Source organism: Coffea eugenioides, chromosome 8 (genome assembly GCF_003713205.1).
Source record: "Coffea eugenioides isolate CCC68of chromosome 8, Ceug_1.0, whole genome shotgun sequence".
In the NCBI taxonomy this organism is placed as follows: domain Eukaryota; kingdom Viridiplantae; phylum Streptophyta; class Magnoliopsida; order Gentianales; family Rubiaceae; genus Coffea; species Coffea eugenioides.
In genome coordinates this window covers 28741285-28757936 of record NC_040042.1, presented here as the reverse complement: position 1 = coordinate 28757936, position 16652 = coordinate 28741285, and the positions used below count along the sequence as shown (strand labels likewise).

At 40.0% G+C, this 16652-nt stretch overlaps 1 protein-coding gene across 1 annotated transcript; it reads right to left on the bottom strand.

Moving 5' to 3' along the window:
* Positions 1-302: 302 nt before the first annotated feature.
* LOC113780491 lies at positions 303-4784 on the bottom strand. The gene is made up of 2 exons (XM_027326289.1): positions 3315-4784; positions 303-3248 (listed from the first exon to the last, which is right to left on the bottom strand). Exons 1-2 carry the CDS (start codon positions 4782-4784, stop codon positions 303-305), a joined length of 4416 nt encoding a protein of 1471 aa, XP_027182090.1.
* Between the last annotated feature and the right edge of the window lie 11868 nt (positions 4785-16652).

Below are 16652 nucleotides of genomic sequence, written 5' to 3'. Positions count from 1 at the left end.
CTGTTGGTTTCGTTGATTTTGTATTTGTTGCACCAAAAAGGGACCATTATTTTCATAGTACATATTTGTGGTTATGCCTCCCAAATATTTTGAGTATGCATTTTTTTAAAAAAAAAAAAACTTTTTTATTTCAATTGATGGAAATAAGACAGTACATATGTCGATCAGACTCCCTTTCCGTGTCACAGGTAACACGAAGCATATGACCATCATGCAGGCATCCTTTTAATTAGCCGGAAAGACGGGAAACCTGATCTATCCAACCTAAGTGCCCCTCTCGCAAGCTGAGGGAGCATACATGGTTAGTTATAACTCTTCATCCGGACAAGAGGGTGCAGGAGGCCTTCATTGGCGAGGATGTCTGCCACCGTATTTGTCTCGCGAAAGCAATGAGAGAAATGCCCTGAATCCTCCTCTAGCTGCCATATATGGAATACCTCTCTTCGAATCTGCCACGGACACTGTAACCGGCGTTGCAATATACCAACCAATACCAACGAATCGGATTGTACTCGAACCTGTGTGAATCCTCTCTGATGACAAAGACGAAGACCCGCTAACAAGGCCAATACCTCCGCACGTAAACTCGTACTAACCCCCAGGCAAACTGAATAGCCAATCAAAAAGCGACCCTCTGAATCCCGGAGAACACCACCCCCGCCACTTACTCCCGGGTTACCCTTAGACCATCCGTCTGTATTAAGTGTCGCTATCCCCGTGCCTGCTGCCTGCCACCGAACAATTCTGCACTGAAGCGGCACTGGGGGTGTGGATAGCCTATCAAAAAATTGGTCAAAAGGCAGGCAGAGATTCCACCTGTTTACCTCGCTGGAGACTGCCAACACAACATCCTGGATAATACCATGACAGATGTCTCCTGATGACAAGCTAACCCCCTCCCTGACTGCTTTGTTTCTTGCCTTCCAAATATGCCAGCAGATAAAGGATGGGAGAATGGAGACCACCACCCGTCTTTGACCCTTTGACTGGCTGGACAGCCACCACATCACCATTCTATCGCACACCCGACCCTGAGGCGAACCTATTCCACAGACGGCTCCAAAGTAACTCCATTCCTCCCTTGCTAGTTGGTCTGATGAAAAAATATGCTCACTCGACTCCCCTGTCGCCGAGCGGCAACAAAAACACTTTGATGGTAATTGAACCCCAAACCTACCCAAGGCGTCATTGAGCGGCAGCCTCTGTAACAATAATCGGAGCATAAAAAAGGATACCTTCAAGGGGAGCTGCCGATGCCAAATGTGGGAAAAAATCCAGGATGCGCTCCGCACTTGCCTGACCTCTTGGAAAGCGGATGATAACGAAAACTGCCCGGAGGCCGACGGCATCCATACCAACTCATCCGGCCGCTCACCAACTGGGGGAGGCTGCTGTAATATCAAATCCATGATGTCCGTGGGAAAATGGCGAGCAAGGAGCAGTGAGCTCCATCGTCCATCTACCAAAAAATCCTTGAATGTCAGGGTGTCCCGAACTGGGACTCTGTGGAAGAGAGCCCCGCTACCCAACCAGTTGTCATACCAAAAATCACATGTTCCCGAATTCACCAACCACCGCATGGACAGTTCCGCGTGACGGCTCACATTAGTTAGCCGTTTCCAAATAGCCGACGCCCCTGCAGTATACTCCACCTGACACGGATGAGAATGGCGACAATATTTTGCTAGCAAGAACTTAGCCCATAAAGAATCCCCCCTACGGAATTTCCACCATAACTTCAATGAGAATGCCGTATACACGTCTCGGAGTTGTCGGAAACCCACTCCCCCCTCCTCCGTTGGAAAGCACAACTGATCCCATCGAATCCAATGATACCTAGGTCCCCCCTCGCTTGATCCCCACAAGAAGTTAGAACAAACCTTCTCAATCATGCTAAACACTGAAGCCGGTAATACTGCGGCCGATAATAAGTGCAAGGGAATAGAAGAAAGGACATGTTTGATAAGCACGAGCTTGCCCCCCTGGAACAACAGCTTGGACTTCCATGAAAGAATTCTCCCAAGTACAGCGTGACTCACTTCCCCAAAATCCGATGCCTTACTCCTTCCGAGGTATAGCGGGAACCCTAAGTACCGGATAGGAGATTGCAGCTGAGGGAACCCTGTAATACGCTCGATAGTCCTCCACCGTGCTATGGGGGTGGACGGTTGCACCACATAACCACTCTTTTGCCCATTTACCTGTTGACCGGACGAACTTTGATATAATTCCAACACCCGAATAATATTCCGTAAAGCACGAGCAGATCTATTAGTAAAAATCAACACATCATCCGCGAAGGCCAAGTGCGTAACTGGGGAACACCCCAACGGTACTTTGAACCCCATAAAACCAGCCTGTGCTACAACGTTGTTTAATGCCCTAGATAGAACCTCTGCCCCTAGCACAAACAGCGCGGGAGATAAAGGATCCCCCTGTCTTAGCCCCCTCCTCGATTGAAAGAAACCATAGGAGGCCCCATTGATAATAACCGAAAACCGCACATTTGAGATCAGTCTCCACACCATATCAATAAATCTTTCCCCAAACCCGAAACGCCGCAAAACATTGATCAGGAATAGCCAAGATACCCTATCATAAGCTTTGGACATATCCAATTTTAAAGCAGCATTTCCTCCCCTCGAAGCCTTGCGTATCCCTGACACTAGCTCTTGTGTGAGCAGATAGTTCTCAGTAATGTTCCGTCTCTTAACAAAGCCAGTTTGCTGATGCGACACCAGGCACGGCAAGAGGGAGGCCAATCTATCCGCCAAGATCTTGGATAGCACTTTATTGAAAAAAGTGCACAGGCTAATCGGTCTAAATTTCGAGAAGTCCTGAAGGTTGGGCCCTTTTGGGATCAATATAATGGAAGTGGAGGTAAAGAACCGAGGAATCACAGCCCCACAAAAAAAACTCAGAATAGCATTAAATACCTCCGGCCCAATCACCTCCCAAGCGAAAGAAAAAAACCTACTCGTGAAACCATCCGGGCCCGCTGCACTCTCCCCATCGATTGCGAAAATGACCCTCTTCACCTCCTCCATAGTCGGGTCGGCCTCCAAGCGAGCACTCTCCTCAGCTGTAACACATGTTGGGATCACCTGCAGCAAGTCCTCCGCATTACCCGCTGGCTCAGAGAAAAGATCCGAAAAATAGCTCACCGCTTCATTTGCTATCTCCTCGTCAGATTCCAACCACACTCCGTTTGCGTCTTTAATCCGGTGAATAATCCCTTGCGTTCTCCTCTGCCTCAAGCTAGCATGAAAATATTTGGAATTGCAATCACCGTGGTGCAGCTATTTCACCCTTGCCTTCTGCTTCCAGTAGTGTTCTTCCACAGACAACGCATTATTGAGCCATGCTTGAGCCCGATGAAGCTCCACCTGAGCGTCATCAGAGCCCTCAGTCTCCAGTCTTGCCTCTGTCCGGCGCACAGCAGCCTCTGCCTCCCGGGACGCGTCAAAAATGTTCCCGAAAGTATGCTTGTTCCACTCCTGGATGGCCCTTCTAGTACTCAGCAATTTCGTCCATAGGATCTTCATGGGTGAACCCTGGCACTCCCACTGCCAGGCAGTACGAATGACATCAAGTAACGAACCATTGGAAGTCCAGACATTAAGGAATCGGAATGGGTGTGGCTTGCTATCCAAACGGGACGCAAAAGATATTTTTAACGGAGCGTGATCAGAAGGATGCCTAGCTAAATGAGAAACTGCAACAGATGCAGGGAGGTCAGAGCATTCCTCATTAATCAGCAATCTATCCAATCTCTTCCAAATTCTCGCCCTGCCCTGACGGTTGTTACACCAGGTGAATGACGACCCCGAAAAACCTACATCAAACACCTCCGCCTCCTCCATGAACGACATTAGCTCCAAACCCTCCGAACTACCAAAGGGACGTCCCCCTTTCTTTTCCTCAGGAGCAATAATAGCATTAAAATCCCCACAAATACACCACGGTTGGGAACTTGGTTTCTCAAGGACCAAGGCTTGCCATAGCTCCTTACGCTCCTCTAATGTACATTTGGCGTGAACAAAAGAGAAGTGCAGTGCACATGGTAGCCACGAATGTGACAATAAAAGGGAAATGTGCTGATCCGAATTACCAATGACAGAGCAAGTAAAAGGCAAATTATAAAACACCCAAATATCCGTCGATAAGTTAACCACTACAGCATCAAAAGATAGCCTTAATCGGATTGACTCCACATTCTTAACATTGAGTTTAGGCTCGCAAATAGCTACCAATTGGAAGTTATTCAAACGAATTAATTTTTTAAGTCGTCTCAAATTAGGAGGCTTAGCAACCCCCCTGATGTTCCAGAAAAGAGCATTAATCATGGAAAAGAACCTGGAAGGAGTTGCTGGAAGCGGTCGACGTGGACCGTAGCTGCCTATCTGAAGGAAGAATCCCCCGTCGACCCTTAGTTTGACTTGTTTAGGGTCCCTCTCCAAAGCTGCCGACTGATCTATATTGAGCTGCATCACAGCGGGTGCTGTCAAATCCCCATGGCTTATAATGGGTCTTGGAGACAAATTTTCTTCTGCCACCAACCGATCTCCCTCTCCACAGCCAAGCTCCACGACCAGCCTTCCTTCACATGGGATTTCAACTGGTCCATGAGCAGCTAACACCCCAACCTGCATATCCTCCTCCACCCGCACCAGACTGTCTTCTGCTACCATCGCACCCAGATTCACTTCCCCGTCCTCTGTGCAAACGATGTCTGCCAGATGCTCGATATGACGCTCCACCGCCCACTGGATTGCCTCCTCCATCAACTGGCCATGCTCCCCACAGCCGTCCTGTACTACCTCATTCCCCCGACATTGCACTGGTGAAGGTTCACTCCCCCCCACTGCCTTAGTGATCTTGTGCCTACAGTTTGGTTCTCCATGGTAATTTCCATGGCTTGCGACACCTGCCCTTCTGCCCCTGATGTGTCTACTCCCTCCACTCTGCCCAAATCATCAGCCCTGCCCTGTGGAATACGGTTGGTTTTCTCGCCAACCATACCCATCGCTTCCCCCTCCGCCACCAAGCCATCCTTCAGCTTGTCCACCTTCGTCTGCGTGGTTGCTGCTGTTACTGCCCCAGGCGGAGCATTACTCGTTCCAGCATTTGCATGCGATGGCTGCGATACCCCATCTCCCCTTGATGGCTTAATCTTCAGGCCCGGGTTCTTAATCCTGCACTCAGCCACAACGTGCCCCTGGTGGAAGCAATGTTCACAGTATTTCGGTAAATTTTCTGGGATGAGCGGCTGCAAAAAACCCATCCTCTCCCCAAACGCAATCCACACCCTACTTGGCAGTGTCTTCACTAAATCTACTTCTACACAAACTCTAGCCACATTTGGTCTTGATCCCTTCGCCGTCGCCGCATCCACACAGAGGGGACGCCCCAAGCAGCCAACAATAGAAAATAAACATTCCTTATGGAAGAGATGTACTGGCAACTTGGGAAGAGCAAACTAGACTGGAACAACCGAATCTTCCCTATCCACATGGAAATCAATTGACCATTTGAATACTCTCATGGGAGCCTTGTTAATACTCCAGACTCCCCTCGACCACACCCGGTAGTAATCTGCCTCGTTTGACAAGCGAATCAGTATGTGTCTTCGATCCAACAGCCCAAGAGAAAACTCGGCTTTCAAGTCAAGAGCATGAAAAAATTTTCGCAAATCATCCATAATCGGGCGGTCCCTAGAAAACTTACCCACCAAAGCATATTGAAACGGAGCGGCAATGCGCTCAATATCTTCCATAGAGAAACTGACGGCTGGTTCTCCACGATGGGAAGAAAGAACCCCCTGCACCCTTGGGCCTGAGGATGAGGAAGACAAAGACGCAAAAGATTTCGACTGGAATTCCACGGCTGCTCTAGACGAAACAACGTCTGCAAAGGACGGTACTCCAATCTTCTGGGCGGCAATAGGAGGGATCCCCTCCCCCGTGGAGGAAGGACCGGTGGCCATGATGGCCAGTGACAACCTACCTTGCCAAAAAAGGAAATGAGCCTAGGGTTTTTTCTATAAAAGAAATGTTATTTGCCTCCTCGAACAATATTTCTTTCCAGTATGCATTAATCGATGTATAAACATATTTTAAGTCTATATTTAACTCTTTACTTTTTCCACTAGTGTTCATAAAATGGATAAATGAGGTTACTCTGGTTAGTTCTACACATGAAATGGCAGGCGTGTTTGTAATTAAACCACATTGAACCAAAGTTGTTTTTGGCAACTTCTCCTCCTAGTGATCTTATACCAAATTGCTTGATTTGAAAATAAAATCTATAAGAATAATTAGTAATTGGATCACAACCAGCAAAAGCTTGTTCAAACACTTAATTCTTCGTTGGAATGATGAAAAACCAAAATAGACACAGATTAAACTATATAAACGTTAAATTTAAAAGTAAATCTTGTATATATTGATCATGTATATACTATCATTGCATGTGTAGTCCATTAACATCCCTGATTAGTCATTTGTAGCTTTATCAAATGCTTTCCTCTGGAAAATAATAAAGTTGTCAATTTCTTTCATTTTTTGTAATCATCAATTTGTTTCTAGCTAAGTATGCCTATTGAAGCCTATGTAGTACATGTTCGATATGATAACATATATGAGGAATTTAATTCGTCATGTTTCTCTAATGTAGGAACAAGCAGTTTTGTGATGGTGTAACAGATCCAAATTTTGGGCCAACATGTGGAAGGATTCTAGGAATTAGTTTCGACCCTATTAGTGGATCTTTGAATCTGGCGGACACATTCTTTGGTTTTGCAGTCGTAAGTCCAAATTGGGGGGGGGGGGAGCTACAATAATTGCTACCAGTGCAAAATGGTGTTCGATTCAATTTTCTCACTGGCAGTGGTGTTAAAATTATATAGTTTAGGAATTAAAACGTCCATTTTATAGTTTAGAGACCAAAATAAATATTTGGATATAATTGAAAGATGCAAAATAGAATTAATCTGAAGAGAAAAGATACAACTATTTAATAAGATTTGAATACACAACAGAAGATTAATAAGAATTCGAAAATGATATTCGCACACCTTGACATCCACATTGTCTCATTACTGTAAATTAGCTTAATATGCAATAAAAAAAAATAAGGTACCAAAGTTCTGCAGATATTAATAAGAGGTGTTTGTGTACCACTAGAAATGAAAGTAAAGTTAAAAAGAATAGAACAGTGCAAAAGGAACGGTTAGATTGACCTCCAAATTCATCAAATATGTCCTAGCCAGCAGCCCAAATGAGCTTTTGGCAAGTTTTAGGCCCAAGAAGTGTCACGATTAGTGGCCCGAAGGATTTACTTAGTCATGGGAGTAATAAACAATTCTCGTGAGTTGTGAGGATAGATTAAAACATCAAAAGAGAAGAAAATGAAACCCAAATCCCTCAATCCAAACGTATCTTTAAAGATTCCTAATTTAGCTCCAATATGCCAAAACGGGTTCACACGAGTAGGGCTGCAAGCGAGCCGAGCCGAGTCGAACTTTGAGCTAATCGAGCCGAGCCTCGACTAAATTTTACCAAGTTCGAGTTCGAGCTCGAGCTCGACGAGCCGGCAATTTTCAAGCTCGAGCTCGACTCGAATCAAGTCGAGCCGAGCTCGAGTCGAGCTCGAAAAAAATAAAAAATAATTATTTTATTTTTTAAAAATAAATAAAATAATATTTTTTTCTTAATAAATAATAAAATATTAAGGATATATACGTAATTTTACTATGAAAATAAAAAATAAAAAAATAAATATATAATATACGTAATTTTATTATTAAATAAAAATAATAAATAAATATATATATATACGCTTAATATTCTGAACTCGAGTTCGAGCTCGAGCTCGATTAATATCGAGCTCGACTCGAGCCGCTCGCGAGTGGTTCGATTCGTTTGCAGCCCTACACACGAGATACTTTGCCCCCACCTTACGACTTCCTAATTTGGCAGTAGGACAATTTCCTAATTTAGTTTTACTTTTCTTAAAAAACTAACTCTCCTCGCCGCTTTAGATAGACTTCCCTATTGATGAAAATATCATTAATGCAGATGTGTATATAATATAACTAATTAGAGGTAATATAACTAATTAGAGGTTTTTAATTCAAACAATGACTTCTAAACAATTGCGTGAGATGTTTAGTTATGGACCCAAATTGATAATCAATCATAAACCCACAGAAAATATTCAAGAAAAACAATCAAAGAGGCAAAGGAATTTTTCTATTGATGAAAATCAAGACAAGAAAACCCAATGGACAGAGGCTTCGCTCTGTATTGTGTCTTATGCGGCTCTTTTGTCTACATACGAAGAAAAGAAACAAAACAACTCGAGGCTACGGCACACTAAGGCCCTATTGCCCCTATTGGCTTTTTCTAGTACGCTATGACTCCTGTTACTAATAGTAAAGGGAATAATCCCATACAACTCCAGCTCCACTAACCAAATTACATAATATCAACTAGCCAATTAATTAATGACACATGGCTATACTAATAAAATAATACTTGATTTAATTTTTTTTCTACATTCAGGATAGTACATATAAAATGCAAATAAAAAAATCTTAAAAGAGTCAGACCTAAAAGTCAAGGCAAAAGCTAAGTAAGGGGGTAACTGAACTTTATCAAAGTTTTAGGGGAGGCATGAAGACTGCTTTTTACAAAAAATTTCAAAAAAGAAAAGTCATCGGCCCTAGTTGAATTGAAATTGGAACTAATGGAAAAAAATTAAATGTTGGATTTTTTGTAAACCAATAGCCCTCTAAATTTTGGGGGATAAAAAGATTTGTTTTTTTTTTTTCAATTAAGTGTCCTAATTCCAAGTACACATACGCCGAAGACTCAAATTCACTTGTAGAACTTTGGTTCCTTCGCAAAGCCCACGACGCAGTCTTTACCTTTTTCATATGTTCAAATCCTTGAGCCAATTTAACTTGGAGCTTCGGTACGCAATGAATAATTTTTTTGACCTTTTGCAACTACATTAAATGGATGTTTAAAAGAAAATTAACATACCTATAAAGAGGGCCACAATAGAAGCGACTTGCTGGGATCCAATTTGAAATAAAAAGGAATTAAAAAAAAAAAAAAAAAAAGAGCTGAAGCAAAAGGAGGCGAGGTCCATGTTTATAACTAGATAGGAGTGTGAGAAAAAATGTACAAATTAAAATAAGAATATTTTGAGTATTGATTGGTGGCTGCAAAATACAAGAGGCTAGAACTACAGCCACCCAACCCAATTTTTCTAGGAGTTTGGCGGAAGAGGACAGGTTTCTTGTTACCGTTATGGGCTTCTGTCTATATATAGCAACACAACAATTAGATTGGCAATGACACTTCAGGTATAACAATTTTTTTTTAGTAATAGAACTATAACATTGGCATTGCCCCTTTGAGCAGCAGTAGTTTCCAATAGTAGAACATTGGAAATGCTTTCCATTATTATCATTTTGCTTTTCATTCGTCATATACATGCCATCGATCCATACCAAAAATTTACCCAAATCAACCTCCCTCCTGGAGGACCCATAGGCCCTGAATCAGTTGCTTTGAATCGATTCAATCAAGGACCCTATGTCGGAGTTAGTGATGGCAGAATTCTGAAATACCAAGGCCGAACTACTGGTTTTGTCGATTTTGCTTTTGTTGCACCAAATAGGTACGAACTTTTTCATTGTACATCTTCATGTATATGCCTCGAAAACATTGCACGTCTAAGTGCTGATGACAAAAAATGTATTCATGAATAATTAAATCTTCTTCAGTTAAAGGCTAATTCGATTTGTTCCTCTTAGCTCTGCATTTGATAATTTGGCGGAATACTGAATTTTGGTTGTTTGGATAAATGTTCTCACAGCAGCTGTCTGTCAAAAATGCTCCCGTGAACTTCTTGAACCCCAACTCACAAAATTTATCAGGTTTATCAAATCAGACTTTGCACTTGGTTGATGAGCAAGCTGTTACGCGACGGGTGAAGCATGATACTCCATTTGCTCCTAAATTAAGAGGAACTTTGTCCCTAAAAATGATACTCCTCTTCGACAGTCAAATTGGACAAAAAGCCAGAAAGGCTAATTTGTTTCACTGAAGGGAATGGCAGTACAAATACATTCCAGTCACTGAAGTGCATAATATCTGCTTAATGTTTCCAACTATTTGACAAGTTAATAGGCCAGAAAATAACCATTTTTGTGCCTTTAATTATTCTTAGCCAACACATATAGTTGTCAACTTCTGTTTAATTTGCTTCCATTGATAACTAATGATGTCTGCGTAGTTCGAGTTCGCTGTGACAACTTACATGCGGGATTCTAATTCTCCAGTTCTCTTTTCTTCAGGAACAAGCAGCTTTGTGATGGTGCAACGGACCCAGATTTGGGGCCAACTTGTGGACGAATTTTGGGAACTAGTTTCGATCCTTTCTCTGGACAACTCTACATGGTGGACACATTCTTTGGTCTTGCTGTGATTGGTCCAAATGGTGGGAAAGCTGCAATAATTGCTAACAGTGCAAATGGTGTCAAATTCAATTTCCTCACTGGCTGTGATGTTAATCCAATTTACAAGGGAACTCATCATTACAAATGGAAGTCAAACATTTGACATAAGGTACGTCTTTTAAACAATAATGGTAAACTGCAGTAGAAGTTCCTAAATTGCAGAGTACGACATTTTGGTCACAATTCTGGCTTTGTTTTCCCAAATTTTTAATTATTCGATTAATTTTAGTTTTGCTATATAGGACTTGGACAAGGTTGAGTAGTCTTTGGTCAAAAGAAAAGATTAGGAACCACTCGGGGGGTGCAATCACCACTTCTAAAAGATTAGGTTCTCCCTTAGCATATTGAAAGTTTTAATATTGTCCTTAAATGCATAAAATTTGCCCTGTCAAAGGACATTTTCTGATTCTATCCATGTTGCTGGACGATTTTTTTTTTTTTTTTAGCTTAAACTCAGATAAAATTTATTCAAGGTCAAGGACCAGGTATGTTATATGGGTTCTCTTGCTGTCTTCCCTCTTGTGGTTTTAATCAGCAAGTTGACTCATGAGGTGGAAAAACTCTAAAATCATTGGTAATACGAATTAAAACTGTGACATATATTCCTAAGAATATCGTAAATTTTTGTCGCCATTTTTGCGATATTATGTCAAAAGTAAAGCTAATTGATCCTTGAAAGTTCTGCTAGAATGAATTACTTTTTAGATTCCAAAGCATTGCTTATTCAGAATTTTTTCAACTTTGTTCATTACATTGGGAATTCCTTAGTCATGACACAAAGTTCAGTTTGGTAACTCGACTTTCCAAAATCCTGATGCGTGTTTCGTTTACGTTTTCTGTTTTCTACTTGTTTATCTATTTTGATACAGAGTAACATTTTGGCTAATACTTTCTATTATTTACTTATTTCGTTTGTTAATGGAGAGTTCAGGTATTAGCTTTTTTTAAAAAGGTGTAGCTAATTCAAGAAATCATATAAATCAATTGGTGCAATAATTGTGATTGTCATTATTAATATACGAAGTTAAATGCAATTTAGGTGTGCTAACAAATGCTCCTATGATATTGTGAATCGACCACTCATCCTTATTGGCCTTAATTGACTATCACTAACCGAGAATATATAAGCACTCAAGAAATATTAAAACTGACGAGCACGGGATTAGTTTATCTATAGTCAAGTTTTACATTTATAACATCCTAAATATCCCACACGCGATTTTTTACAAGTATACGAGTCGAGAGCGAGTATAGGGTATTAAGGGTCGATCCCACAGAGAAGATTTTCAATTACCAGTGATTTTCGAACTCCTTTATTATTTAGACTACCATAAATATAAAAGTAATGATAATAACACTAAAAAACTTATGGAATCTCTTACTACTCTTGTAAGTGAGATTATCAGTTAAGTGAATACTATTATCTTGACTAATTATGGGGTAATTTCCTAATATATGTGAAAGCTACTCTCGTAGTGAATCAACTATACTTGTAGCTAAACCATACCTACTCTCGTGATTATGAAATTAAATACAAACTCATTTCTTCTATGAAATTACATGAAACAAGTCACTAAAGCCACAAAGATGCTCATCTACTCTCGTGAGTGAACTCCCTAGATTTATCACTTCCTTGAACTAGTGTTAAACTCCAATTCTCATTGCAAACTTAACATCTTTAGATAATCACAACTAATGGCCGGTTAATCATGATTAGAAAAGCAAAAGTGATAAACAACTTGCTCAAAATAATATCATCAAATAACCAAGTAAACATCACTAACAAGATATAGAAAGTTCATCCATAACTCTAGGCATAAACTTTAACTAAACATGAAGAAAAACAAATCCAAACTTGTATTATAATTAAACATGAACTTAAATACAAAAGAGAAAGTGATAGGAGAGATGTAACCCTTATCACATGAGTTTCAAATTCTCCATCTTTGCTCCTCAATCTTCATCCAAATCTAACTACAAATACAAGAAAGAAAAACTACACTAACTATTCTATACTATCCAAACTAATGAACTAAGGAAATTCTAGTAAAAGCTACATTTTTAGTGAGTTTCTCCAGCCTTCCAAAGCTTTTAAAATATCCTCCAAAGATTGCTATTTTTAGAGAACTCAAGAGCCAAATGAGTTGTTTCTAGTTATCATTTTTTACTCTTGAAACTCCCATGAGTTGTCTTTCCAAGTTTCCACATTTTTCTTGATCAGATACAATTGGAATTGATAGCTGGAATTTAGCTAGAAAAGTTGTGTGAAAGTAAGGCAAGTTGATAAGTAAGTTGCAAAAAACAAAAGAGAATACAGGACCTCAGGAATACGCAACTTGAAGTCACGTATTGATAGCTCGCGTTTTCGCTTCTGTGCATTTGGCACCACTTCAACTGCTATTTTCTCAATGATGGAAGCCGAACTAACTCTTGTGCAAAACATGAAAGTTGCAACCCTTTGAACTAGCTTTCCAATGCCTCAAGAATCATCCAATTTGGAGTCTGTGGACCAAGAAATAACCAAAATACCCTCGACTGGTCAGAGCTCTATTTCAGCTTTCGACAACAGAGTTATACTTCTGTATTTTGACTTTTTGAAGAGGAACATGACTGAACTGGACTTCGATATCTTCATACCAAATGTAGATCTATCTCTTAGTTTCAAAATGGTTCAAGAATCATCTCAATATAATGCTTGTAACTTATGATATAGCCGAAATACCGCAAGGTATCAAAGTTAGAAAGCTTCCTTTTATTCTTGATTGCATTTCCTCTTATGCACTTCATATTTTATTTTTAACACTTCAAACTATCATCAATCAGCCAATTATCTTATCAATTCATGCCATTTGATGATTGAATCATTAAACTGACAAAAACATGAAGTTTTCACCATTAAAATCCATAAAAATGTAATTTTTATCACTTTAAACCACAAAATGCATATTTTCACTGGAATCCTAGTTAATTAGCTATAAAAGTACTTATGTGAGGACCCGTACATTTCCCTTATTTTTATATTATTTTATTTTACTTTCCCACATGCATTTTCTTCATTATACCTTCTTATATTGATTTTTTCAGACATTTTATAAGTGAGTAGAGTTTTTACATCATTTTTCTAGTTTAAGTTAGTTCATATTAAGTTTGAAGCGTATTATGGATGTGGAGCCCGCTAGTGTGCTAAGTGCGATAAATTTTTGCCGATTAATTGAAGTTTTGTATAAAGGAATATTACTGTACAAGGTGTTGGGAGACAATTAGAGGTTAGTTAGATAAATTACCATTGGTAGACAAAAGGATAAGATTAAAACCCTAAAAAGGAGCCAAGTGTCACTATGCTATTAGAAGTTGGACTTTTGACCAAGGTTAGTAACTTTACTAAAATCAGATTTTTGACCAAAATTCATTCATTTTCTTGTCTCCTTTGGCCGAAATTAGTGAGAGAGAAACTAAGAGAGTTTCTTCAACTTCAACTTCAATTCTTGCTCCAATCTTGAGTTTCAACCGTTGAATTATCAAATTACTCCATCAAAGTTGCTTACTAAGGAGGATTAAAGCTTCTAGTGGAGGGATTTGTGAAAGAAAAACCCTAAGCTATCATCTTTCTTGAAGTGTCAAGGTACCTTGTTTGGAAACTTCCTCTTTGTTCTTGCTAATGTCAAATTAGTGGGTTTTAGTGGCTAAATATGCTATTGTATGGAAGGTTTTGTGGTTTGAAGTAGAGTTAGCCAAATTTCAGATTTTAGTGGGGATTTTTCTGATTTTATATGATAATTAGTGGTTGACCATGAATGATAGCTTGATATGGTATGAAATGAAGTCTTTGTGCGTTAAATACGATTGTTTGCGGAAAAATTTCGATTTTCTGCGGAAATTCCAGTTGTAGAGTTTCAATCTGCCCTGTCCTGACCAGCTTTATTCGTGCATGTTAGAGGCCGAATCAGACTTAGGTTAAAACATGAAAGTTGTAGCAAATGATGTTACTAGATGCCTGCAAAATTTCAGCTCAATCGGAGCACTGTAGCCCATGAAATGACCGAAATACCCTTGACTGCCCATAAGCTCTGTTTCGCGGATAGTTTTCTATCTTCGTGGAGATTTCAATTTTTGACTCTGAAAATGCATGATTTAACTTTGGAGGCCTTCATAAGAAATGTAGGTATAGGTCTTGGCTTCGAAACGCCATAAGATACACCTCAATCGGACTTCGGTATCATGAGTTATTGTCGTTTAATCATAGTGCGGTTAACTAGTCTGATTGTGAGATGCTGGTTCTGTAATTTGAAATTTTGACCTAGATAAACTATGAATTGGACTAAGTGGTCTTCATCAAAGTTGTAGGCCTTTATCTTAGCTTCGAAACGGTATACATTTCACCCCAATCCGATAAGCGTAGCTTCAGTTGTGTCTGTTCCGCTAAGCGACGTCAAATCTGTCTTTTATTTTCTGACTTAAACTTCATTTCCGAACATTTTCCTAACTTGAATTTGTACTTGTACGACTTTGAGCCTATTGAATGCCTATTGAAATGAGATTATTTTGTGTGTGACTTTGGGATTGATTGAGGAAAACAGTGAAGCCATAAATGGCTGGAAAATAGGTAAATACAGAGGGCATGCTGCCCAAAATTTTAGGACTACGCGATTCCTTCAAGTTGAGTTGATCTTGGTAAAAATGAAGGGTTTTGGGAGTTGTTTGTAACCCTAGGACCAACTGTTATCTTTTTGTTCAAAAGTCATAATTTATTCTTTTATTCTAGTACTTAACCTAGGAAGGCATACGACTTGTAGTCGAGTCTCATTGATGAATTCCATTTACTGGGTTTGTGGATATACGAACTATAATTATTTTATCTTGGTTATTTTAGGGTTTCTTGGTGATTAAAGCCACTTTGGGTAAAACCTTTTGAAGTATCTGTACTGGAACCGGTGAGTGTACCACTCCCCTCATTTGTTGCTTAACTTGGTTTCTGCACCTGCAATCTGTGATTTGAATGACTGTACCATCTGTTTATTCTGTTTGAGACGAGAGTGTACTTTATCACACTCGTTCTCTTGTCTGTCTGTATGCCTATTTACTATGTGTAATCTGTTATCTGTATTTGAGTCTGTTCGGACGTCGTTTGGAGGCTGGTATCCAACGACCTTTCTGTGACCTCTGAGCTCAACACCTGTGGCTAGTTACTCGAGTCGGGTCGGCAAGGGTCTGGTCGATTAGATAACGAACCACGGTAGTCTGTTTCTGGGAATCTTTGGGTATTGAGATTCTTGATTCCGGTATACTCGAGTATTACCATTTCTGTTTCTGTTGAGGTGTTCGGGTCCGGTAAGGGGTGTGTTCGGTGGACGGAAGTTGGTGTAAAGTGGGGTCTACGGACATGGTTGTTCTTTATAGGTTGACGGAGAGTCAACGAGTTTGGTTCAAGTACGGCAATGGGAATTTTGGCTCTTGAGAGCCACCTGTATCCTTTCTATCTAAGGTGTCTGTTCATTTCTCTATGTGATATGCACATGTGACTAATTGAACTTGAAATTCCATGATTCTTGACTGCTATTATTTTGGTACCTCATTGAGCGTAAGCCCATCATCTTCCCGTTATTTTTGTTTTCCTTTCAATGACAAACTTTGAATCCTTGATTTTGGAAGAAAGGGTCAAGCTAGTGTAAATATTATTTTGTTAAACTCTTCTGTAACCGAAACCCGAATTGTATTTTTAATTGTATGAATACTTTGGTTTGTACTTTAATTTAGTTAATTTGTTAAAGACTCCGATGTAAATATATTTATAAGTGTTTAACCTATTAAGTGTATTCAGTTGAGATTATGATTTTATAGTTTGGTAAGCATGTTCTCACCTTAGTAGTCTCCAATTGTTCATTTTTTTTGGGTCCTATCGCACGTGCTATATTGGGTTTGTATGATTTGACTCCGTAGTCCTGGCGAGAGTTGGGCAGGCGGTCCGCCGAACCCTTTGGTTCACCTTAGGGTGAGATAGGGCCGTCACAACTTAAAACACACCAAAACTAATTAATAAAACACATTAAAAACATGTAAAATATACTCTTATCAAAAACCTAAATAAGGACATTTTGATAGTTTTTAGGTTTCAAGTTTCCTA

Bases quoted from the DNA above. Each gene is read 5' to 3' on its own strand.
- LOC113780491 (XM_027326289.1), bottom strand. From the start codon at position 4,784: ATGGAGGAGGCAATCCAGTGGGCGGTGGAGCGTCATATCGAGCATCTG. The intron at 3,249-3,314 runs GCAAGGGTGAAA...AGCTTGAGGCAG, and splicing joins AACACTACTGGAAGCAGAAG to AGGAGAACGCAAGGGATTAT.